The 24647-nt window shown below is 40.2% G+C and overlaps 1 protein-coding gene across 1 annotated transcript; it reads right to left on the reverse strand.

The window, feature by feature from the left end:
* Positions 1-209: 209 nt before the first annotated feature.
* cenpe (centromere protein E) lies at positions 210-23392 on the reverse strand. The gene is made up of 57 exons (XM_058380874.1): positions 23262-23392; positions 21526-21632; positions 21357-21446; positions 20742-20860; positions 20543-20662; positions 20385-20466; positions 20052-20119; positions 19901-19975; positions 19746-19797; positions 19557-19644; positions 18787-18916; positions 18587-18706; positions 18344-18496; positions 18114-18258; positions 17910-18018; positions 17149-17446; positions 16813-16860; positions 16366-16554; positions 16180-16254; positions 16025-16093; positions 15759-15890; positions 15505-15682; positions 15264-15418; positions 14211-14504; positions 13871-14092; positions 13517-13669; positions 12729-12935; positions 12522-12611; positions 12354-12437; positions 11713-12006; positions 11413-11628; positions 11255-11338; positions 11090-11167; positions 10841-11002; positions 9599-9814; positions 9302-9520; positions 8967-9167; positions 8237-8458; positions 7833-8054; positions 7631-7738; positions 7443-7529; positions 7204-7287; positions 6957-7067; positions 6170-6382; positions 5902-6057; positions 5714-5794; positions 5390-5482; positions 4662-4850; positions 4235-4450; positions 3514-3720; positions 3213-3416; positions 2120-2266; positions 1811-1923; positions 1439-1536; positions 1253-1361; positions 903-1168; positions 210-465 (listed from the first exon to the last, which is right to left on the reverse strand). Exons 1-57 carry the CDS (start codon positions 23315-23317, stop codon positions 341-343), a joined length of 8229 nt encoding a protein of 2742 aa, XP_058236857.1. The 5' UTR covers positions 23318-23392; the 3' UTR covers positions 210-340.
* Positions 23393-24647: the final 1255 nt, after the last annotated feature.

The following is a 24647-nucleotide window of genomic DNA, read 5'->3' on the forward strand; positions in this document are numbered from 1 at the left end:
TCCTAAAAATGTCTCTGGAGGAGAAAGTACAAGTAGATAGATTAAGCAGAAATTCCACAGAAGTGTGTTGTTTGGTTTAGTGTTTCATTGGAAAACCCAAAACAAACACAAAGCTAGTAGAGGCATTACAGAGTTGAAAACCTTGTGTGTGTGTGTGTGTGTGGGGGGGGGGGGGGGTAATAAAAAGCCAGGAACACAATTTTATTAGGTAATTTTATTCTAGAAACTGACATGACTTAACTCTTCCCTACAAGTGCAACATCCAAAAAAAGTTTAGGGAAATACTATTGAAAAATGACAGACAAACAACCAAAACCAGACAGACAGACAAACATAAAAATCACTGTGTTTGACAGCGGCTGGCATCCAGGTTGAGGTCGGCCTTCCGTGGAGAAGCGCTTGGAATATGCCACCAGTTTTCTGCATTAGTGTCATTAGAGCAGACGGCTGAGCTGGGGCCGGCGTCTGAGAAAACAAAATAGACCAGCAAATTCAAGACTAGCAAATTCAAGACTAAATAAAACTATAAGGACCTCCTAATTAACTAATAAAATCAAGGCATGTTCTTTGAATAAGAAAGTGTTAAGGGTGAGGTCCATCTTCTTTCCATTATATAGTCATGTGCAGATTTATGTACAGTCCTGTGGGAAACCTGTGCAACTGCAGAATCCAAACTGTGATATGAGGCAGAACCAGGCCAGTGCAACCCCAAACATGTTAGGAAATCTAAACGGCACACCACAACCCCTCAACATATACGGTACATTACCCTCATCACTTTCTGAGAAATCGGTTGATTCTGGCTCAGCTATTATACAGGGGAAGAAAACGAATGGAATGAAGAGCGATAAAACAATCTGTCGTTTTCAAACCGACGTCACGACTAATCCCTGCACACATACCTGGCATAGTCCCAAGGCTGGAGTTATCGAAGAACTGCTTTGGGCACTTGAGCGACATCGTCTCTGTGCCAGAATGGAGGTCAAAGAACTTGCTTTTGGGAGAGTCGAGGGCTGATTTCTTGGGAGAGTTCACTTCACTTTCTGCTAACATCAGCGGTCGCTTGGTTGGGGTGCGTGGAGAAAGAGGAGCTTCTTTCTTACTCTCTCTCAGTTTATATGCTCTGTTTTTCCATTTAGTGATCTCTTCTTGTTGCTTGTTCACCAGGCTGGAAATTAGACAGATCAATTCTATTAAAAGGGGTTCTTGTTTTGGATTAAATACAAGCTGAATTAACTATCCATTTATTTACCTTTCAAACTGTGCAGTCTTCTTCTCCAGCTCCTCAATCTTTTTATCCTTTTGAAAAGCAGGTTTGGCCTGGGTGCCAGGTTTAGCATGAGGTTCCTCACCTTCCACAACTAGAGAAAAACAGAATAAAGATTAATCACTCAGATCCAGCTAAAGAAATTGGATAAACTCAGTGAACACAGCTTACATGACTGTTCGTCCTGATGTTGGGTTTTTCGGAGAGTCTCCTTCAGCTTGCGGATGACATCACCTCTGTGCTCCACCACTGACTTTAACTGTGCTATTCTAGAAAACATCAGTAAACATCAGCTGGTTGTGAACTTCTTTACAAATATTACAAGACTTGCACTTTATTAAACTAACAGTACACATTTACACTACATTACACCAATGAGACGCCACTTGCACTACATTAGACCAATCTTACCCCATATTACACTAATGAGACGCCTCTTGATGTAAATTACTCCAACGTTACACCACTGACGCTATGTTACACCAATATTTGTCAAATCAAACTCTTTCCATTTCATTACATTTAGCAAGAACAATCTCTTACTCTTTTTCATGGCCGGTCGTTACAGCGATGTGGTCAAACTCCATCTTCACCAGTTTATCTTTCATGGCCTCCATTTCGGCAGCACTGGGTGGCATCTTCACTTTTGCGAGAGCCTGAACAAGAACAGATCAGTGGCATTAAAAGTGGATCCACTATCAGTCCTTTTTGCACATGCTACACAAGCATTGAGACCTTAAAAACTATTAAGTAAACACAAAAGAGTGAAATATCTAATAACAAATGTTTGAGAAATATTAAATAGAAGTCACCAATCAGGCCTGTCTCAGTTTCTAACCATTTTAAACCCACCTCAGACTCCTTCAGCTTCATTTGCAGGCTCTGGAGGAGATCCTCTTTCTCCTTTAAAGCAGAGCTCAGCTCTTCAAGCTTGGCTGCATGTTTCCGGTTGGACATGTCTGCCTGGGCCTTCAACTCCTCCACTTTCTTTTGAAGCACCTGACAGGGCAATTATCATATTTAACATTAGTCCCCTGTGCTCAGACACTATACATTACACTACATTATCTCCATGACTGACTGTGAATAGAGAGAATGTAGTTTCTATTGAAGAAGTTTAACATTATTAGTAGAGATGCAGCACAAACATCTCTCTCTCTCTAATAATTAAAAAAAACTTAATCTTACCACATTACTTTATTTCTTTAAAAATAGATCTAGAATTTTAGATCTAATAAATGTAACCTGTATATAACAACTATGAAAATGAAAAACAAAGTTGAGTGAGTGAGCGAGCAAGATACCTTACCGCCTCATTGTGTTTTATTCCTAACAAAAAATGTTTAATAGCCACCGTCATGCACATTAAATATTCCATAAAAACATGTTTTGGGTGAATTAACTCAAATAAAAGAAATTGCACTTTTTCAGCCAGTTGTCCACTATGAGTAACATCAACATTTTTTTCCAGCAGCAAGAGAACAAGAACCAGAGCTCTTTCTGAAAAACTACTTAGACAGAAATATATACTATATGGTCAAATGTCTGTGTACCCCTGACCATCACACCTGCTGAACATCCCATTCCCTCTTTAGTAATACAACTTGCTTCACTCTTTTTGGAAGAGTTTCCACTAGATGTTGGTCTATGAGGGTGCTGTCGGTGTTCCAGCTCATCATAAAGGTGTTTATTGGTCAGGGCTCTGTTCAGGACATCAGTAAGCCTGCACAGTTATCATAGAGATGAGTTTGTGCACAGGGGCATTGTCATGCTGCAACCTAAGAGTTTGAGCCTCCTAATTCCACTGAAGTGGAATTGTAAAAAGTTATAGAATCCTAACAAATTTGTGGCAGCAGCTTGGGGGAAAACCGTTTATTGATATGATCATAAGGTGTCCACAAATGTTTGGCTAAATAGTGTCAATCCAATCTTGCTTAAATGTTACCTCTAAGTGTTTTTGAGCCTGTTGTAACTGAAGAGAGAGGCGTTGTTTGTCCTGCAGTAGGTCAGCCTCAGTTTTGGGCTTCTCACTGCTCCGAGATGGCAGCAGGGCCAGACTCTCACTCCTCTCTTCCTTCAGCTTCTGTATTGACTCCTCCTCCAAAGGCTTCAGGACAGAGACTGCAGAGCTGTATTTATCCAGCATACTCTGCAAGATGGAAAGATTACTAATTAGTCTTTGCATTCAACATGGCATTAAGTGCTATTGCTGGATATTTTTTAGAAAAGGAAAAGTTAAGTCTTACTTGGCAGAAAACTTTCTGCCGCTCTGCCAAAGCTATGCGTCGATCGAGCTCTCGCTCGAAAAACTGAACTATAGCGGCTATGTTTGCCGTTCTAGCCAGCACCCTGCTCTCCTCATTAGCACTGTTTCGTGCCTGAAGTTCCTCTGAGAGTGTGACTGCATGCTTGGCGACACCGTCTTCCAGGAAGTCCAGAATGCTGTTCATGTTCTACACATGCAAAAGACTTGACTTAATAACCGGAAAATAATCTGATGAGAACTCACACCACTGAAACAAAATTGTTTGAGGGCATCAGCACAATTTCCCACCAATCCATAGATATTATGACGTGAAATCAGAAAGATACTGGAAAGATTTTACACTCATTATATTCTGCAATATTTATATTTCACTTGTGCATACGATGTGATCAGTGCTTTAGGTCTTCAAATGTAACAGAACCAAGAAGGCATGGAGACCATTGTTCTTCACACCACAACTCCTTATGAACTCAGACACCAAGCGTCTGTTGATATTCATTCATCGCATTTTGTCCTGGGTGTTATTTCTAGCGTAATTTCTTTACTTTTACACAACATTAGTAACATGCAGTACTGTTCAATGTGAAAAGATTGTTTGATCCCATTTGGAGGTCTGAGACCATTTGTAGTGTTCACATATACACATTATATCAGGCTGAGGCTTCTCCGAGTGCTCAAACATGTGAAAACACCATACACACCTGCAGATACTGCCTGCGTTTGTCCAAAAGTTCCAACAGCCTCTGATCCCAAATCTCCTGGAAGTCTCCGGGGAGCATCAGGAGGGATTGTGACGGAGCCTGAGCTTGGCGAATAAGCACATCATGCAGCCTTCTCTCCTCGAAAGAAGCCATGTCACGGTGAACTTGCTTCATAAAGTGGGCCTGGTGCAGAGCTGCGAGTTTTTGCAAGGTCACCTAAAGGAAAGAAGTGTTGGTTTACAGCTGATCCAAAAAGAATACGATTCAAAACAAAGTGGAAATCTGTATCTCGGTGTTTCACTCTACTACTATTGTTTTTGTTTCATTGTGAAATTAAACAGCCAAGTACAGGATTTTCTCCCTGATTCGGACAGAGGCAACATCTGCACATGCACATACATGCATTCAATTAGAGACCGAGACTCACCTCATTTTTCCTAAGCAGGTCATCAAGATGAGTTGTTTTGGAAGTCAGACAAGTGAACGTAGATCTATGAGAGATTGGAACAAACGGTAACAGCTGACAAAACAAGGCATTCTCTTTGCTGTTGCCATCGGCAAGATGACCTTTGGGTTTTGGACGGTCGATGATCGCCTGGAGCTTGAAGAACGCAACCTGGATTTGGGGAAAATTTTTGTATTAGTTAAGAATCTAAAGCAATTACAGTCCTGCAGTTTCAACTCAAATGTAAACTCATTTCGCGCACCAGCACACCAAATAGTGTCCTGTTAAAAACAGTCCCTCCAGAGTTTTCTCGTGTCACTGATGCGGCCAAAAAATTCTTGGATTTGCTCCAGTTTTCACTGGAGAAAACTAGAAAACTACTTGAATGGGCAAATTTGCAAGCGCAGGACTCGTCTTTTAAACTTCTATAACTGAAGACACATATGTAATGACTTTCTATGACAGCTGTACTCATGATCCACACATGAATCAAAGGAGACTTTGGCTAAATGTGTGTTTTGAGGACATCATACAACATGTCTTGTTGATTTTAAAGTTTTTACTCAATTTTGAGTAAAAAATCCTGGATGGACTGACTATTTAAAAAGGACACTGTAGAGGTCTTAATTTATAGCTCAAAAAAATAAAGAAAGAAAAACGAAAAATAGAAAACAAAAATGCTTGTTTTTAAAAAGAAAGCACTTTCTTACCTTAAGCTTTTCATTACAGGTTTCAATCTCAGACATCACCTTCAGCCTTCCTTCATTAGAGGCATTAGGGTGTTCATTCACAATATGAAGAGTCTAAAAAAAAATAAAGTAAAAAAAAGATTCACATTCATAAAACAAGCAGAGAAACCGATAAGCCACATGCAAAGACATTTAGTAACCTCTAGCACTCTGAATTTACACTATGTCCAGACATTTTCTCCAGGCCATGTGCATAAAGGACATGACGGACATCTGAACAGTGAGCTCAGTCTTCACATACTGCCACCTCTAAACTGTTTAGCCAGGTAACATTCCAACACTAACCTGATTCAAAGAACTGACTTCAGACTCCAGCTGTATTTTCTCCTTTTCCAGTCCTTGCACCTTCTCCTCAATGTGCGTTATCTGAAACACAAAGTGTTAATCCTTACTTCATGCTATACATTAAAAAAAAAAAAAAAATAAACTCTCTTCATTTAACAACCCAGTACTTTTTTTTTTTTATTAAATACCTCTTCCATTTTGTCCTCCAGCTCCCTCCTGAGTTGGTCTCTCTCCTCTCTGACACCATGGAAAACCTCCTGGAGCTGATCAGCATGCGTTTTTTCGTTAAGAAGCTGCTCTTTAATGCCACCAAGACTGTCCAGCTCTTCCATAAGCTTGTGCTTCTACAAATGGAGACAAAAGGTCCAGTTTTCTGTTTGCAGTAGGGGTTTTACACAGGCGTTCACCCCACTTACAAATCAGTACACGTGTGCGATTGCTGCTTGTGTTGCTTACCGTTTGCTCGCTCTCCTGAAGGTCACATTTCAGGTTAGCTCCTTCTTCTCTGGCAGCCTCGAGGAGCTTTTGGAGTTTTGCTTTTTCTTCCTCGAGTGAGGTAATGCGAGTCAGAAGATTCTGCATCTCTGTGTTGAGGCTTTGAGTCTCTGAGGTTTTCTTTGACATGAGCTGTTCTCTCAGATACGAAAGATCAGCATTCATCTGGCTCATCTGATGGAAGGAACAAGCAAGAAGAAACTTTTGAAAAATGAGCTTTTTTTTTTTTATACTGCACATGGATCACATGTAAAATCAGACAAAAATCCATAACCTGCCCCAGGTGTAGTGATTAGCTAAAAGTTAATGCTGAATGTTAGCAATTAATGTACTACAAACATTCATACATACATATTTAACAGAATGCAAGACAAAGTATTTGCCCTCAGATAGATAGATAGATAGATAGATAGAGTAATGGCATATATACAAGTAAAGGCATCTTTGCATCCTATTCCCCAATGCTCACAATGAAATTTTGACTATTCCAGCCATTTTTCCGTGCATATCAACTAACAAATTTAGTTTAAATGACCAGTTTGTGTATATTTTGAGAACTACAACCAACTACCACAAGCCTGAACCAGGGAAAGTGGTTACTAAAGATGAATCACAGGCAGTGAATGCATCACATCACTTTATTTAACCTGAGTTTCTGAATGCTTTATTGCACCAGTAAAGCTACTAAGAAGCTCGAGCTGCTACATGGAAAAGAATCAGTGAGACACATGAAGCTGTTGGCACATACCTGCTGCTGAAGTAGAGTCTCCTTTTCAGCACTTTGTGCCTTCGAGTTAGCAATCTGTTGCTGCCTCAACTCCTCCCTCGTGGAATGGAGCAAGTCCTGGTAGGCTTTAGACTGTGGAGAAAAGAGAGAAGACTATTACACACAGGATTTAACCCAGAGTTATCATTGCTCTAATCTCATGTATTGGCTTAGGATCGCCAAAGTGCGTCGACAGACTGACTCAAGGATTCTGTATAAAAATACTTACTGTTTCGGCAGCTTCCCGAAGATCATTTCGGAGTAACGCCCTCTCATTCCTTAAAGACTCAACTTCATCCTTAAGAGACTGCATCTGTGAAATAATGCAAGAACATTGCAGGTGTTCAAAGCTGTTGGCTCAGTTCATTCTCGACGGTAACAGATCCAGGTGTTTGAGTCACCTGCATTAACATTTAAATACACAGATGCAGCTGTTTTGACAGATTGAAGGATTAAATGTTTAATTACAATTTGACTGGCCTGCTGAAGCTCAGCTTTCCGGGTGGCTTTAGGACTCAGCGGTTTCTGCTGCTTCAAGCCTTGGACCTGGATGAGCTACAGAGAGCAGGTTTTTATTAATAAACCAACTACTTCCTCTGCAGTCTTGTGTAATATCTCCACTCAACATGGATCAGATTTTGATTGGATTGCTGTACCTCTCTCACTCCCTGCAGCAGCTCCTGGAGACTGTCTCCATCCTCATTTGCAGAGTTACACGATGATGACTGCTCTCTCTCTGTCTGAAGATCCTTCAGCTGCTGTATCTTTAATTTAAACAGAAAAACAAACAAAAAATGAAAATCACTGATTGGTGAGGTCATGCATTATACACAAGAAAAACACAAGGCAATTCATTACCATTTCATCCTTCATATCCAGGTCAGATCTGAGCTGGTTCTTCTCCTCCCTCATACATTGCAGCACTTCTAGAAGCTGGTCTTTTTCTTCAGTTAGAGATGTGATGTTTGCTTGAAGTCTTTCCAGCATCTCCACATTCTCCAGCTTGCAATTAGCATTTTCAGACAGAAGACGATCCTTCTCATTACTAGCAGACTGGAAATCTTTCGTCAGCTGCACCACCTTGCAGAAGAGAAATTCAATGATCAGTCTCTGCACACCTCACTGTGGGAACGCTCTAAAATTGAGCATTCTGTGTATTAAACTCAAATTATCTCGGACTAATCAGAGAAAATAACCTAAATAAATTCCTGTAGCATGAAATGCTATGTAAAGAAAAAAAAGAATGCTTTTTCCCCCTTTACCATTCCATCCTTCTCCTCAAGATCTTTCTTAAGCTGAAGCGTCTCCACGCTCACGCTCTGCAGCAGCTCATGAAGCTGGTCTCGCTCCTGAGTAATGGAGGTGAGATCTTCCTGCATCTGTTCCATCTCAGCCATGCGAGTGAGACTCTCTTTGGTGGCCTCTGACAGAAGATGTTCTTTCTCTGCACATGTAGACTGAAGTGTCTCTCTTAACTCCTGTACCTGTGTTGAGGAAATAAAAAAAGGTGTTAGTGTCACGATTTCATGATCTAGTGATGATCTTACTCCAGTGCGTCTCAACCCATATGTGTGGCTGCGATTTCCTAAAGAAATTTCCCCAAACCCCTACACACGGGATTCATCCCCAAATCAATCAAGTCTTTCAGAGATGTTTGTAATTACAAATGTCAGGTGTGTTCAAGTTATTCTGGTAATCCAACGACTGCACCACCGATTGATACACGACTTTTCTCACGGACATTTCCCCAACTCAAACTCGGAGCTCAAAGAACTGCTTAAATACAATATTTCTAATATAACTTGGACACACCGTTACAGCATCCTCCTGTTCTACATGTAGGCCACGTTTGTGTTTTTAAAACAGTTGATAAATACCCTAATGCTGGGAAATCTTTAGACAAAGTCACAAAAATACCATAAAACCCCTTCTGTGGTTTATTCTAGTAACCTGGATTGGCAGAATAAACTACAGAACCTTCAAAGTTCATACCTTTTCAGAGGTCTCCTGAAGTTCAATCTTCAGCCGTTTATTCTCGTCGGTCACCTGGTCTCTCTCTTCAGTCAGAGACGTGACACTGACCTGGAGTCTCTCCAACTCGGCTTTGTTATCGAGGTCATCTTTAGATTTCTCAGCCAGTAGGTTGTCCTTTTCAGCTGTAGTGGTTTGGAGCTCGTCCATCAGCTGCATCAGCTGCAATATACACGCGTTGTTAAATCCCATAACATTTAACACAAAGTTGAAGACGTAACTCGTCTCTCTGTCCTCTAAGCTTACACCCATTAGACAATTATTACTGAAGGAGAAACAAGCAAGATTAGGATTACCTTATGATTTTTCTCTTCCAGCTCATTGCACATCTGGTTCTTCTCCTCCCTCAGGCCCTGCAGGATCTCCACCAGTTGGTCTCTTTCTTCACTGAGAGAGGATAAACTACTGCGGATCATCTCCAGTGAAGCATCCTCCACAGTGTCTTCAGTACTTCTGCTCAGAAGCTCGTCTCTCTCTGTAGCAGTGGAGTGAAGTTCCTCTCGCAGCTGCACAATCTGAGAAGACGTCAACGTTAACATCATAGCTTGACAAACTTTAAGGAAAAAAAAAAAAGAAAAGAAAAGGATTCTGACCATGTCTTCCTTCTCTTCTAGGACATTGTTTAGCTGGTTCTTTTCTTCTCTCAGGCCCTGTAGTATGTTGAGAAGTCGGTCTTGTTCCTCAGTGAGAGTACTCACGTTGGCCCTGACTCTCTCCAGCTCTTCAGTATAATGATCCTGTGTATTCTCAGAAAGGAGGAGCTGCTTTTCCTCATTGGCCGCTTTGAGTTCTTCGTTCAGACGGTCAATCTAGAAATAGTGTAGAAAAAGATAAAAAACTTTCACTCAAGACAACCTATTTGTAGTAAGGCCTGACCAGAAAATATTCGAAACGCATTAATAAGAAAAACAAAAAGGGCTGAAGTGGAGCAGTTAATTTTTATTTACAAACGGTAAACCTTTCAGCTGGGTGCCAGTATTTACCCAAAGTGACACTGTACAGACTTTCCAAACCACCACCACACAACTATAATATTAATATTTATTACTGACATGTTCAATTAAAAATGTTAAAAATTATTACAAATTTTAAAGCAATAAATGATTCATTTTTTATAAGAGCATGTTTACTATTCTTATTTAATAATATTTTTAGTATTATATTATTTTTCATATTCCAGCTGTGTGCAATGACACGTTGCATCGGGTCATCCAATAAAAAAAAAAGCAAAAAAAGAAAAAATATCCAAGTATATCTAAAAGGGGAAAAATTAAAACTGGGGAAGACAGAATTTTTTTTTTTAAAGCAAATAAATAAATAAGACAGACTGATAAATAAGTCAAATAAAATAAGGTAGGGTGTCTCTGAGGCAGACAGAGCAGGTATGGCATGGAATAAATGAGCTTATATTAATAAAGAAATTACAGGGGTCCAGCTTTTTATTAAATTTCAGCCTCTAAAGCTCTAGCGCATGAAAGATTAGTTCCTTTTCCTACAGCTCCCGCACTCCGACGCCGCACTCAGAAACTATATGACCGAATCAGCTTTTAACCCACTAGATGCGACACACTTAATAGCAGCTGCTAGCAGGACTTAGCATAATAAAATATATTTTAGCGCCATTATCGAAACCTTCTGGTCACACACTAAGAAGAATTATTTTTGGGATCTTTTGGAATCTCATGGGGAAAGATTTCTTTAAAAGCATTAAATGCATGCTTCCAATAATTGACACAGGCATGGCCCAGAATACGGGTGTGATTTTCAATGCACTGTCCACATACAAGTTTATTTTAAGGCTAAATTCATGAACAGCTTTTAATGACCCGACGTACCTGATTTTTCAGATCCTCCACAAGCTTGCTCTCCTCACTGCTGTCTGTCCGGGACAGTTTGGACTCCAGCTGAGTCTTCTGCACTTCCAACTCACGTATGTTCTTCTCTAGTTCCTTTATATTCGCAAGTGCTGACCTCAACTCTGCCTGAGTCTCAATCATCTGCAGCAAATTAAAACAATTCATTAAAACATTTGATTGTTCAGATCCAGAAACGATAAGCCTCTCAGACAGAGATCAATGTTTTACCATTTCCACATTTTCCTGAGCATCCATCTTCAGCTGGTGATTTTCCTCACTCAGTGCTGTGAGTTGCTCTTGTAGTTGCTGTACCAAGGAACAATATTTTTTATCATCTAAACATCTCTTGTAAAGATCTTATATGACGGTCTACTATATAAATGTGTCACTCACTTGTTGGACTTCATCTTTCACACATGTGGCTTCTTGTGGTGAACTGATCTCGCTCCGAGTTAGCTTCTCCTGTGCCTGCATGAGCTGAAGAAAACTTCATCAGTTCCACCGTCCAAAGACATTACAGTCATGTTTATTATTAAATCTTAGAGAGTTACCATGTCATTGCTCTCTTCCAGATCTCTCTCGAGCTGGCGCTCTTCTCCCACACCCTGAAGGATCTCCTGAAGCTGGTTTCTCTCCTCGGTCACTGAGGTAACTGTAGCACGAAGGATCTTCACCTCTTCTTGATCACTAGCTCCCTCACTCTTCTTGCACAGCAACTGCTCTTTTTCACATCGAAGAGATTGGAGTTCTTCATCCAGCTGGGCTGCCTGTATTGAGATGTGTACATCAACACTAAACAAACATTCTCAGGGAAAAACAAAAATTCCTTTGACCTGTGCACTTGTACTCACTTTTTGGATGGCTTCTTCCAGAGATGTGAGCAGTTTGTTATTCTCCACAGTGAAGTGCTGCAGGTCTGCCTGAGCCTTTGCGAGCTCCTCTGTGGTTTCAGTGTGCTGCTGGCTGATTTCAGCTTCCTTCAGCTGTGAATCGATCATCTGACTCTCCATCTTGATAAGCTCCTCTTGAGCTTTTTCCATTTCTTCCTTAAGTCTAACATTTTCGTCATTCAAGGTGGACTGCGCAGCAACCAAGTTGTTCTTCTCATCTTGCACAGCACTGAGAGTACCTGTGAGATCACCAACCTAAAAATAAGAAAAGTATGAATAAAAATAAGGTGTTAGGAAGTTCCTCACAAATTTTAGGGGAGGATGGGGAAATAAATAAATAAAAATCAAAAGTAAAATTGAAAAAAAAAAATCTAATTAAACAAAAATGAATAAATAAACAAATAAATCACCCTGTCTAATCATATGGTACAATATTGATACAAAAGCAGCAACATGTAAAAATCCCCATTTTTATGTCACTAATTTACAACAGTGTGTTCACCCTAAAAATTCTACAAGGTGAACACAAACCTGCTGTTCTTAAATACAACATTAATCAAAACTGTTCCCCAAACAGGGTTCATCGAAGCTGAAGTCTTTACCTTGTCCGTCATGTCCTGAAGTTCTGTTCGAAGCTGAGAATTCTCCTGAGTCAACTCTTCAGCCTCCTTTTTAAGAGCCTGCATCTACAGATAAACAGAATATTGTGTAACAATAATAATAATAATAATTTTATCCCAGTTCATATCCCAGACCTATGACAGTAATACCTGTTGAAGCTGAACTTCATTCTCCTCATTAACAACACAATTCAAGCCAGAGAGCTGCCTCTCATTCAGTTGCGACTGGAAGTGAATGATCTGAGAAATAATAATACTGTTTATTAAAAACAAGTACACATTAACTCTGGCCATGTTGGAAATATGAATCTTGTCTCAAATTGAAAAAGAACTGCTGTTGGAAAACACCGCCCTTACCGTCTCATCTTTTTCCTCCATTTCTCTCTTCAGCTGGCTTTTCTCTTCTCGCAGGCTCTGCACTATCTCCTGAAGCTGGTCTCTCTCTTCAGTCAGAGAGTGGATATTGGCCTGCATTCTCTCTAGCTCAGAGTCCAGCGCTTTCTCACACACAACAGTGTCTCTATCAGCACACGCTGACTGAAGATCTTCTTTCAGCTGCTTCACCTGGAAACCAAACAGCTCTGTTTAGGGCACTGCACCAAGAGTGAGAAATTTAGGATTGTCTAACAGTTCTGCAAACTGAGAAAAGGCTACATGTGGACAAATGACTTCTGTTCAGAAGAATCTTGTTTTCAGCTATATACTGAATATATATTATAAAATTTTAAAGCATACATATTAACAGGATGTGAAGTTTTAGTACTTAAAAATTCTGGTCAGCCCAAAAGTAGGCACAACGGGGGACATGCAGCCAATGCTCATTATCTGTATAATGAGGTTTTTTCAGTATCAGATCTAATAAACTGAATTGATTAGAATTATGCCTATAATTCAATCAACATTTCACTAAACGCATGAATCGCTCCACAGAAGTCTTCCACATACATGAGCTCACAGACACCCACAACTGCCGGATATCGATGTGACGAGAGAGAGAGAGAGAGAGAGAGAGGATATACCATCCCTACCCACCCACAGAGCACAGTTTTGCTCTCTTGGCTACACGCCATTGGTGACTCTGGCATCGTTCTGTTGCTGCGTTATAATTTTAATTCACAGGCTAGGCAACACATTTTAAAAAGTACCTGAAGTTGCAGATCCTCAACAAGACCGTTGTCGGATGGACTGGACAGTCTGGATTCCAGCTGAGCTTTTTCTGCTCTCAGTTGATTTATATTGTCCTGTTGCACTTTTGTCGTCTCCAGAGCTGCTCTCAACTCTTCTTGGTTCTCAATCATCTAAAATTTCAGTATGTTAAGATGGGAAATTAAAGTCTACAAGCATAAAAACCAAGTAGTATCATTTAAACAAAAACTCATTCATGATATTCCACCATTTAATGCAGCATGCACAGCTACGCTTCATATAAATGTGTTCCAGGACAATGATATGCAGAGATTAGAAAAACAAACAGTATTTCTATCTAGTTATAATCATACCAGCTCCACATTTTCCTCCAGGTCTCTCTTCATTTGATCTCTCTCTTCTTTAACAGTCTGCAGCTCTATCTGGAGGTTCTGAACATTCTCAGCATGTTCAGAGTCTTTAGCGTGAATGGCTTCCTGAAGCTGGTTCCTCTCTTCTGTCATGGCAGTCAAATCTGATAGATGCTTTTTTCCTTCACAGCGAAGCAATTCCATCTCCTCACCCAACTGCACTGACTATGGGGGGGGGAACAAAACAAAAACAAACCACAGTTGATTATGATTTGCTAAACATCTACAGGAGGTCAATCATCAGGGACTTTAATTTAAAATGCTGAACAAAAAGTGTACCAACCTTCTGCTGAGCTTCCTCCAGGGCACTAAGAAGACTCTCCTTTTCCTCCAGGAGGTGTTGCAGATCTGTTTGGACCTTTACAAGCTGCTCTGTGGTCTCAGTGTACTGTTGGACAAGCTGAACTTCCTTGAGTTCTGCGTCAGCCAAATTCGTCTTAAGTTTCTCAAGTTCTTCCTGCACCTTTACAGCCTCTCCTCTCAGCCTCTCACAGTCCTCGTGGGACACAGCCTGAGCGGCCACAAGGTTGTCCCTCTCTTCTTGCACTGAGTAAAGTTCACCAGTGAGGTCACACACCTGAGAACAGTCAAAGCACAAACCATACAGTAAAACACAGGACATCATTCCCTGCTTTCATCTATAGATAAAGTTCCATTTGTACTGCAAGGGCTATTATAAGCTATTATAAGATTTCATGACAAAAGTCAGAGTTTTAAAAAAAAGTTTAAAGAAATTGTAAGTTCAAATCCCAGGACCATTATCCCACCAGCTCTTAACTCTCAACTGCTGAGATGTACAGATGAGAAAAGTAAGGCACTCTGGCAAGCAACAAATGCTGTAAATGTAAAGGTTTTTAGCAACAAACACCCAAGGTGAGTTTGCAAGACAGGGATGTCCAATCTTATCTGCAAAGGGCTGGTGTGGGAGCAGGTTTTCATTCCAACTGAGCAGAAGCCACACCTGAGTCTACTGAAAGACAAGATCTGTTGAATAGCCAGTTGGAATCGAGTGTAGCTTCTGCTTGGTTGGAATGAAAACCTGCACCCACACCGGCCATTTATGGAAAAGACTGGACACCCCTGGTGTAAAGAGAGGAACACTCTTTTCTGTTAAATCTCCACAATGTTTGTAGAAAGTTGTAGAGCAGTTTCTCATCCAAAAGCCTTGAGAACCTCATTAGCACACACTTTATGGACTGAAAATGAAAAAATGAAATGAAAATGTAGCTGCTGGGTCATGGTTGGAACTTTAAGCAGGAGTATGTTCAAAAGATCAACACAACACAAAATGGTCCAATAAGAATGAATCAAGGCTTTTCTTTCTATATAATGGTACCTGTCTCATCAAATCATCCACTTTAGCGGGAAGAACCTCTAGAGCCCTTAACTCCTCCATTCTGCTTTGTAGAGCTCGCTCACTCTCCTGGCTCTTCTCAAGGTCCTTCTTTAATTCAGCAACTGTTTTCTCTAGCGTCAGGCTATCCAGCACATCTAAATAAGACATAGAAAAATAAATCTCTTATAGCATGACTGATCAAGAATTCGGATCATTTTTATTTAGATGCTAAAACACCCACTTTTAGGGACTTTTCCATCCAGAAGAGCAGTGAGCTTGGTGTTCTCATCAAAAGCCCCAAGCAGCTCTTTCTGGAGGTCAGCCTGCATTTTCTTAAACCGGGATTTCTCATTCTCCAGTTGGCTCTGCAGGGACTTGACATCGTTCTCCATTTGGCTGTACTGAACAGTCAAAGTCTCCTAGTGAAGGAAATATCACTGTGTTCATTACACTCACTTAAGCAAATAAACTTTTTTTAAATGGAATTCGGCTTACATCTCGCTCTTTGAGGGAAAGGTTCTCACTACGCAGGAAAGCCCACTCCTTTTTAGTTTCCAAGCTGAGTCCTTCGGCATCGTCCAACGAGCGGCGCAGCCGTGTTACCTCCTGAACAAGGTCCTTACCATTCTATGCAAAAATCAAGAAATAAACAGACAGATTTAACATTAGGTCTCTTAAAGGGGATTTAGTGGAACATAGCATTCGGTCACAGATTAGATCCTTCACATAAATTAGCTTTTGACACAAATCTCTCTACATACCAAACTCTGCAGATCAGTCACCATGTCGTTCTTCTTTTTCAGCTCATCTGACTTCACCTCCAGATCAGACTATGTAAAGACAATTTACCGAAAGTTGTACATCTATACTGTGTAAGTGTGTCATGTTAAAAAAAAATAAGTGTACATCTTCACACCTTCAGCTTCTGGACCAGATCCTCTGCATCTGTCGCAGCCTTTTTCAAAGCTGAAACTTCAGCCTCCAACTCTCGCTAAAACACGAGACATGAAGAAGGGTGCTGAGGTTAGTAGACTCATTGAACTGACTGTTACACAACAGCAATGTTGCAAATATTTATCATAATATCTGTAACCCCAAAGACCTCATAGTCTTTCTTGCTCTCCTCTTCGAGTTTCTCGAACTCCTCTGCGTCTTTCCGTTCTTCGATGTCTCTCAGGAGAGTCTCTTTGTCTTTCTTCAACGCCTCGTTGTCTTTCTGCAGTCTCTCAATGTCCTGAGTGAGTTGATCGAGGGTTTGCTTTAGCATGTCCCGTTCTGCAGCAATTACTTCCTGTATAATAAAAATAACGCAATTTAGTCATGCAACACAAATCTATTAGGGAAAAATAAATCCGTTAGTTGGATGACTGGACTTCACTAAAATGTGTCGTAATTTAATTCTTAAGAAAACAAATAGAACACTAACAGTTTTAACTAAAAAAATTTTTTTTGCATATTTTTAGCCTAAATACCACTCAGGATAAATATAGTCAGAATAAATGAGCAGTTATTAATGGTATAAGGAATTGAAAAATGTGAGCACACTCACCCTCTCAGAGCTCAGTGTGTGACACAGCTGGACTGCCTCTGTGAGGTACTATTAAAGACAGAAAGGAAGGAATAAGGAAAGGTTAATTTTTTGTGGGGGATCCCACACAGCACATCCAGCACAAGACAGTGATCTTACAGATGCTTAGTATTTGTGTTCTATGGAAAATAAGTTATTTAGCCTTTTCCTATAATTCAACACTTTTCAACCACCATGAGTTTAAAGAGAAAAAAGGCTATTTTCAAGGGTTCTCAGCAAACAATTTGGATTTACACAAACCCTATAAATATAAATTGCACTAAAATCAAGAGGTACGAGCCACTACTGCCGTCATACCTGCTCACAGGCTTTCTTGTCTTTATCCAGGTCTGAAGGATTTTCCAGCTCTGAAGGTTTTTCCAGCTCTGTGACCTTCAGCTCCAGCGTAGAGCACTTCTGCTCAGCACTCTGTTTCTCCTGCACCTCTGTCTCCAGCTGTTGCTCCAAGGTCCGTAATTGTTTCTCGAGCTCTTCGGTCCTCTGCTCCAGCATGGCACTCTTCTCTTCGGCCTTCTGCTTCTCCTGAGTTTCTGTGTCCAGCTGACGCTCCAAACACTCGACTCTGAACATGAGCTGGGGCAAGTCGGTGCACACGCTGAGGAGAGGAAGTGGTAGAGGGGAAAGAGGGTTCAGAGATGGAGTAAATGTTTGCTCCTCCTGTAGTCATGTTCAGCTCATGTTCAGAAGGTTTAAAATAAAAAAAAAAGACATGGTTTAAAATAAGACAACACACTACTGATAAGCATGTAATACTAGTTGGTAGGAAGAGTTACACTAGTAAGATTTGGTAAGTAACAGACTCTTTAAAAATAAAAGTACAGTGTATGAGTTTTTTCAGCGTCATTTTCAGAAAAGTGGAGAGGAAAACATTATCTATCGAGAGCATCTGATTGGATGTATGCATGAGCACATAAGGAGTTAGTCTCTCATCAGTTTTATGTGTTAATTCCCCTGTCCCTTGTGTGACATCTGTTGTACTTTGTATGAGCCTGTATTACTCTTGAGACACACAAATGTAAAAGCTCCTGAAATCATCATCATCATCATCATCATCTCACCCTTCTGCAGAGCTGCGCATTGTAACATTACTCTGGTTCATCTCCAGGTCTATAGAGGTGTCCTCAGCAGGAGAGAAAAAACATGGCGTCAAGTCGAACTCTTCCATGTCTGCATACACACACAGGAAAAAACACACACATTACACTGCAATTGCATGCAACTCTATATAAAAGAAGGGGATTTAGATAGAGCAGAATTCCCACCTTCAGAATCCTCGGTCACAGTAAGATCTGCTTTCCTCTTTTTGAGAAAGGGCTCGGCAAAACTCATATCCGGAGACCCGTGATCATTTACCCCCAATGATGACTTGATGAGCTTTCCACCCCAGGTTACTCTTCTCTTGGGAATCTTTAATTACACAATAAAGTGTGTGAGACATGAATGGAAAAAATGAAAAACAGAAAGATCAAGAAATGATTCAAAAAGATGTTACCTTATGGACAGGGACCACATTTGATGCAGTTACTAAAAGCTTTGTGAGGTTGGTTATACGATCTGCTTGCTCTCTCTGGAGTTGATCCTTCTCTTGTATTAGCTGGAACAGGGTCTCCTTCTCCGTCACAGTCGTTTGAGTGACTGAAGAAACCTAAAGATGAAGAATTAAACCCATATAGTTCAACTCTTTCACTGGGCAATGTGAATATGTTAAAGAGAAATGGATTTTTATTTATTTTACCTCTTGAAGACGGCGTTTGAGATCCACGATTTCGTTGCGGTATCTTCTCAGAAGAGCACCTTCGTCTGAGACCTCCGTGACGTGAGGATCATTCTTCATGCGCTTTGCAGTGCTGGCAAACTGTTAGACGAGAGACATTTAAGCGTCAAAAGTCCTCAAGCTGCAAGACATTCTGCGAGAGTGTAGTCTCTTCTCCTCACCTGTAAAGTGCTCACGGTTTCATCCACAGTAGCTGGTGTGATGGTGCAGATGATGACTGTTTTGGCGTTGCCTCCCAGAGAATTCTGCAGGATCCGGGTCAGTTTGCTGTCTCTGTAGTTCGTGAAACCCCTGTAAGAGGACATGAAAACATTTCTTATTAGGATTTAAATTTAGGACATTGTCCATCTTCTCCTTTATGTGCACAAACATGCACAAATATCACTGTAGCATTCCTTTCATTCATTTCTCCCAGTAGCAGTTACTCATGAGGTCGTCTATAAGGAGGACTGCCTGCTCCATGACTTCATAGCACAGTGACTGGAGACTGAGTGGATGTAGATAAACATGGCTGTAGCTTTAATTAACCTTGAAACAATACCAAAATATCTGCATCAGGGACTGTACTGACTGAATGCATGCGATATTTTTAGAGCTCGTGTGTTGATGTAAATGTGAACACAGGACAAAAGTGGAGTGTCTTAGCTAACCTCCTGTGAATAGTATTTAATATTCAGAACAGCTGATTTGACAGAAGCCTATAGGTTAGAGCTCTACTCTCACTGATGGAACCTACTAGAAGGGAAAACCATGTATTAAAACCAAATGACCAATTTCTTCATTCTCTAATTTTTTTTAACGCAGGAGCTAAAATCTGTCTGTTCTGTCACTGCTGCCTCCCTGAACCGAATTAATTAAACAAACAGGAGAAAAACAAACAAAAACCAATAAGACATCCAAGTATTTCATTAGTACAGTGTCTGATTCATACTTCTGGCTCTCATCAGACAGTTTCTTGATGACCTGTCCCAAGGTGAAGAGACTGCGATTGATGTTGCATCCCTCTTTGAAACGGGTTCCTGAAATAAAAGGAAAAAGCAGCACAGACAAGAAGTTAATTAGGAACAACAGTCAATTGAATACAGTGATGATCACTTGCACTAATGAGACCTCAGCTTACCCTCTGCTCCAGTCTGACTCGCTCGCTCAGCACCAGCAAGATCCACCAAGTTCTAATAAAGGGAGGGAAAAAAACGAGAGATATAATATAAACAAATGCTGGCTGGATAGTGTATCTTGAAACTTGAAAAGTAAGAAGCTTTAAAGTCAGCATACCAAATGGGACACGATGATGGCGCCGTCTGCATTTTCACCGGATGCTGGGTCACTTCTCTCCCTGCTCTCCAAGATCTAAGAGAAAAACAGCCATATGCAAGCTTACTCCAGAAAGCATGACAAAATAATTAGCACTGAGCAGATAACTCACCATGCGGAAGATGGTGTGTGAGCGACTGCTCCTCTGGTTCATTTTAGTCTTTCCATAATGCCTGTTTTCTACAAGCAGGAAATGAAGAAATGATTGTAAAGGCAGACTGGAAGAGCGACAGATTAGTATGAGAGCAGTACGACACCCCTGAAAGCTCAACTCCAATTGGTCAGAAGGTGTTGATTAATTTCCTATACATTGGCATAAATCTATATCCATCTGTACACACAACTCTATATAGATATAAATAAAATACTTTCTATGGTAACAACTGACAGTATGGTGGATGTTACACACCATTTTGTTTAACTCATTAACAAATAACCACGTTACTTTCTCCTTTCCGGATCCAGGCCAGGGCTTGTTCCGGAGACGTCACCAGCTCTTCTGTCAGATCAGCCACGTACACGTTTTTCTGCCAGTGGAATAAACGTTCACTGTTAGACACTGCACACTCATAATTCAGACAAATCCAAAAACATAACACTTACGTAGTTGCCTTCGCGGATTTCCAGCGGTTTTCTTTTCCAGCTGTCAACGAGGAGATCTGTAACGGTTTCGTTGTAAATTTCCATGTAGCTTACACGCAGAAGAAACTCTTTCTTTGGACACTGGAAAGATAGACAACAGTGATTCTGGTGGACTCTATTACACTTCAGATCTCTTATGAAACAAACGCATTGATCTTACATTTTTGATCGTCTGAAAAACATCTGCCATGGCGAGAGGGATCACACCAGGATTGTGCTCACTGCCCATCATTGTAAACGTCTTTCCAGAGGACGTCTGTCCATATGCAAATATAGTTCCTGAATGTGAAGATAAAAATACAGCAGTCAGACTACATACTCAATATTCAACAGTAGTGTAAGCTCCCAAGGTCAGTGGGCAGGCCACTGATCAGGGTGTTGGCCATTTTTGTTGGTCCCTATAAATAATCTCACAATGCACCACAAAAGCCAGGGAGCATCGGTGCTCACTATGTTACTTTACAGGAAAGTCGTTTTTTCTGAGACCTCTCAGTTCAAGGGAGAAAAAAAAAAAAAAAAAAGAGAGAAATGCATTGCTTGCTTAAGTCTAATAACTTTAGTGTTTAACTATTTGGGAAAAATGCAGTTAGTAGGTAATGTACCATCAGTAAAATCTCACTCTCACCTGTTACTGATAAATGTCAGTGGTATTCTATCACAGTATGAGTGAGTAGTCACAAAATACACAAAGTAACGATTGACCACCTAGGGAACTGACTGAGACGCAACCAATATATACACATTACAAACTTCATGGCCTAGCTGGCAATCTTACCATTGTATCCTTCCACGGTGGACACCACCAGGGGTTTGGCGATGTCCTGATAGAGCTGATTGGTGGATTCCTCTGCACTAAATACCCTGTCTGAAGAGTGAAGTAAATAAATAACAGTTACCTAAAATATCCACTGTAAAGTTTACAGTTTCCTGATTATGTTTCTTACCAAAGCTGAAACTTTTGGTCAGGGTACCATCATCGTCAATCTGATGTATGGCCTGTTTATCAGCCTTCCAGTACAGCTGTATAGGCTCTGCATTATCCCCCTCCTCACTAGGGATGAAATAAAATAATCAGCACTTTGTATTAAGACTCATAAATAAGACTACTATGGAAATCCAGAAGTTATTTACATTGCTCACTTCCAACACCACCTTTCCATCACAAGATGATAAAATTTGTTTTTTTTTAAGAATTACTCACTCATGATGAAGAAAAGACATGATCATGCATGAGGGCATTAGATATCGAGAGCAAATTGCATTTATCTTTCATATTTCTGTATTTAATTAACCGAGCAGTTAAGGGCATTGCTCACAAGTCTAGCAAGGGCAACTTGCAGCACTTATACACAGATATCCCACCACCTAACACTACTTTAATTCTGGAATTTGTTGTGGTTTTAAGGTGCTCTTGGTGCGTACATACATATATACATATCTGGAATGAGTACAGTAAACATTAAAATAGTTAGACTTAACAATAAATAACGTGTTTGAATCTGGAACAGAGGATTTATGTGCAGATTTGTACATTATACACTCTATATACAGCTGTATAAATAAAGATATATGCTTATGTATTTACTTGAGAAAGAGGCAGTAATTAGAGATGGACAATGAATTACAGAAATACATTACATTACTGTGTTAGCTGGAGATGGTATGGGGGGAAAAACCTAGATTTTTGTGCCTAGATGTTCTAGTGCACAGAGATCTGTAGCGTCTTCCTGTTAGGAGAAGTGCAAATAGGTCGTGGCCGGAGTGAGAGGTAATGGTCAGAACCACGTACAGCGAGTATGTTACTGCTACAAGATCTCAGAAAATAACACTGACCATCGCTGGATCACAAGAAATTGAAAATAATTGCAAGAAAACCATTTTTTTTTTCCTTCCCATCTTGAAACAAGAGGACAAATACAACTCCTAACCTTCCTGGATTTCCAGACATTACACATGACTGTTTTTAAAATCTATTATCATATTTAGTCCATTTTAGCATCCGAAGTGGTCTCAGTTCACATCACCCTACAAGCGAAGTGAGCTCAGATCATGTGTAGAGATGGGTTTCTGCAGTTCTTTCGTTCATCGTGAAAACAAAGTGTGTGTAAGAGCTTGCTCAGTGTACTGTACATGTAGTAGAACCTTTTTTCAATCTCAAGGGGGAAAAAAATCTGTGTGTGTGTGTGTGTGTTTGGGGTGGGGTGGGGTGGGGTGTGTTTGGGGTGGGGTGGGGGTTTCCAGTGATAGTAGTGTAAAGTAACAACATGACTGATTCATAAAGGCTAATGAATACACTGTGGCACTAACAAATTCTGCTACAGAGTATAAGGCAGTAAAGAAGACTCATTTCTGTACATTACTCTAGTTACATGTTATACAAGCAGGCACGAGACCCACAAATAATCCTGTTATGAAAACAAGAGCTTACAGAATTCCCAACAGTAATCTTTTCATTTTTCTTTTCTTTTTTTTACTCAGTAAAATATTGTATTATACATCAACATACTGAGAATAGAGAATACAAAAAAAGAGCTAAAAAAAAAAAGATTAGCATCTAAGATTAGCATCCTAACTTCTCTTCAGAAGAACCGACTCGTGAGCAGTTATCGCTAGAATTGAAATAAACCCGCTTATTTACCTAATAAAGCTACTAAATAACAATAATTAGTGTTTCTCTTACCGTTTTATAAGGGGTCGAACCCTAACACAAACTTTAACCGCAGACTCTTCGGTCATTTTTTCCTCATATCCGTCCAGCGCCTCTACACTAATAAACTCCACTGCCGAATTTAACCGACTGACCTGAACTGTTCTATTCAAACCAGTCCGCTGAAAGCGATTTAAAATTTGAAACAGCATGTGATTGGACGATGTCAAAGGCCTTCGTCCAATCACCATGCTCCTAGAGTCACGTGCGCACCAATGGCGACAGGTTAACCCTTCAGATGTCTAGATTCTTGGGCGTAAAGGCGTGAAGTATACAAATACATTTAATTATTAAAGAAACAGTGATTAAATTTTTATGCTCCAGGCGATATAATTTTTTGCGTGTTTTGCGTGTTTTTCTAAATAATTTAAGGTCTAATTTGAAGTAAATAATTAAAAGTAAAATTCCGTAATACGCCCACTGTCGTATAGAACACTGTACAGGGCGATGGTCATGACTATGTATGAACACTATACAGGGCGATGGCCATGACTATGTATGTATGTATAGATAGATAGATAGATAGATAGATAGAACACTATACAGGGTGATGGCCATGACTATGTATGAACACTATACAGGGCGATGGCCATGACTATGTATGAACACTATACAGGGCGATGGCCATGACTATGTATGTATGTATGGATAGATAGATAGATAGATAGATAGATAGATAGATAGATAGATAGATAGAACACTATACAGGGTGATGGCCATGACTATGTATGAACACTATACAGGGCGATGGTCATGACTATGTATGAACACTATACAGGGCGATGGCCATGACTATGTATGTATGTATAGATAGATAGATAGATAGATAGATAGATAGAACACTATACAGGGTGATGGCCATGACTATGTATGAACACTATACAGGGCGATGGTCATGACTATGTATGAACACTATACAGGGCGATGGCCATGACTATGTATGTATGTATAGATAGATAGATAGATAGATAGATAGATAGATAGATAGAACACTATACAGGGTGATGGCCATGACTATGTATGAACACTATACAGGGCGATGGCCATGACTATGTATGAACACTATACAGGGCGATGGCCATGACTATGTATGTATGTATGGATAGATAGATAGATAGATAGATAGATAGATAGATAGATAGATAGATAGATAGATAGATAGATAGATAGATAGAACACTATACAGGGTGATGGCCATGACTATGTATGAACACTATACAGGGCGATGGCCATGACTATGTATGAACACTATACAGGGCGATGGCCATGACTATGTATGTATGTACATATAGATAGATAGATAGATAGATAGATAGATAGAACACTATACAGGGTGATGGCCATGACTATGTATGTATG

The sequence above is a fragment of the Hemibagrus wyckioides genome, linkage group LG26 (assembly GCF_019097595.1).
Source record: "Hemibagrus wyckioides isolate EC202008001 linkage group LG26, SWU_Hwy_1.0, whole genome shotgun sequence".
NCBI classification, from domain to species: Eukaryota; Metazoa; Chordata; class Actinopteri; order Siluriformes; family Bagridae; genus Hemibagrus; species Hemibagrus wyckioides.

What these genes read in the sequence shown, in the direction of transcription:
- cenpe (XM_058380874.1), bottom strand. Translation starts at nt 23,317, where the DNA reads ATGACCGAAGAGTCTGCGGTTAAAGTTTGTGTTAGGGTTCGACCCCTT. An exon ending in GTTCGACCCCTTATAAAACG is followed by an intron (nt 21,633 to 23,261) that starts GTAAGAGAAACA and finishes TTTCATCCCTAG; the next exon opens with TGAGGAGGGGGATAATGCAG. An exon ending in CTGTCTGATGAGAGCCAGAA is followed by an intron (nt 18,917 to 19,556) that starts GTATGAATCAGA and finishes GTCCTCTTACAG; the next exon opens with GGGTTTCACGAACTACAGAG.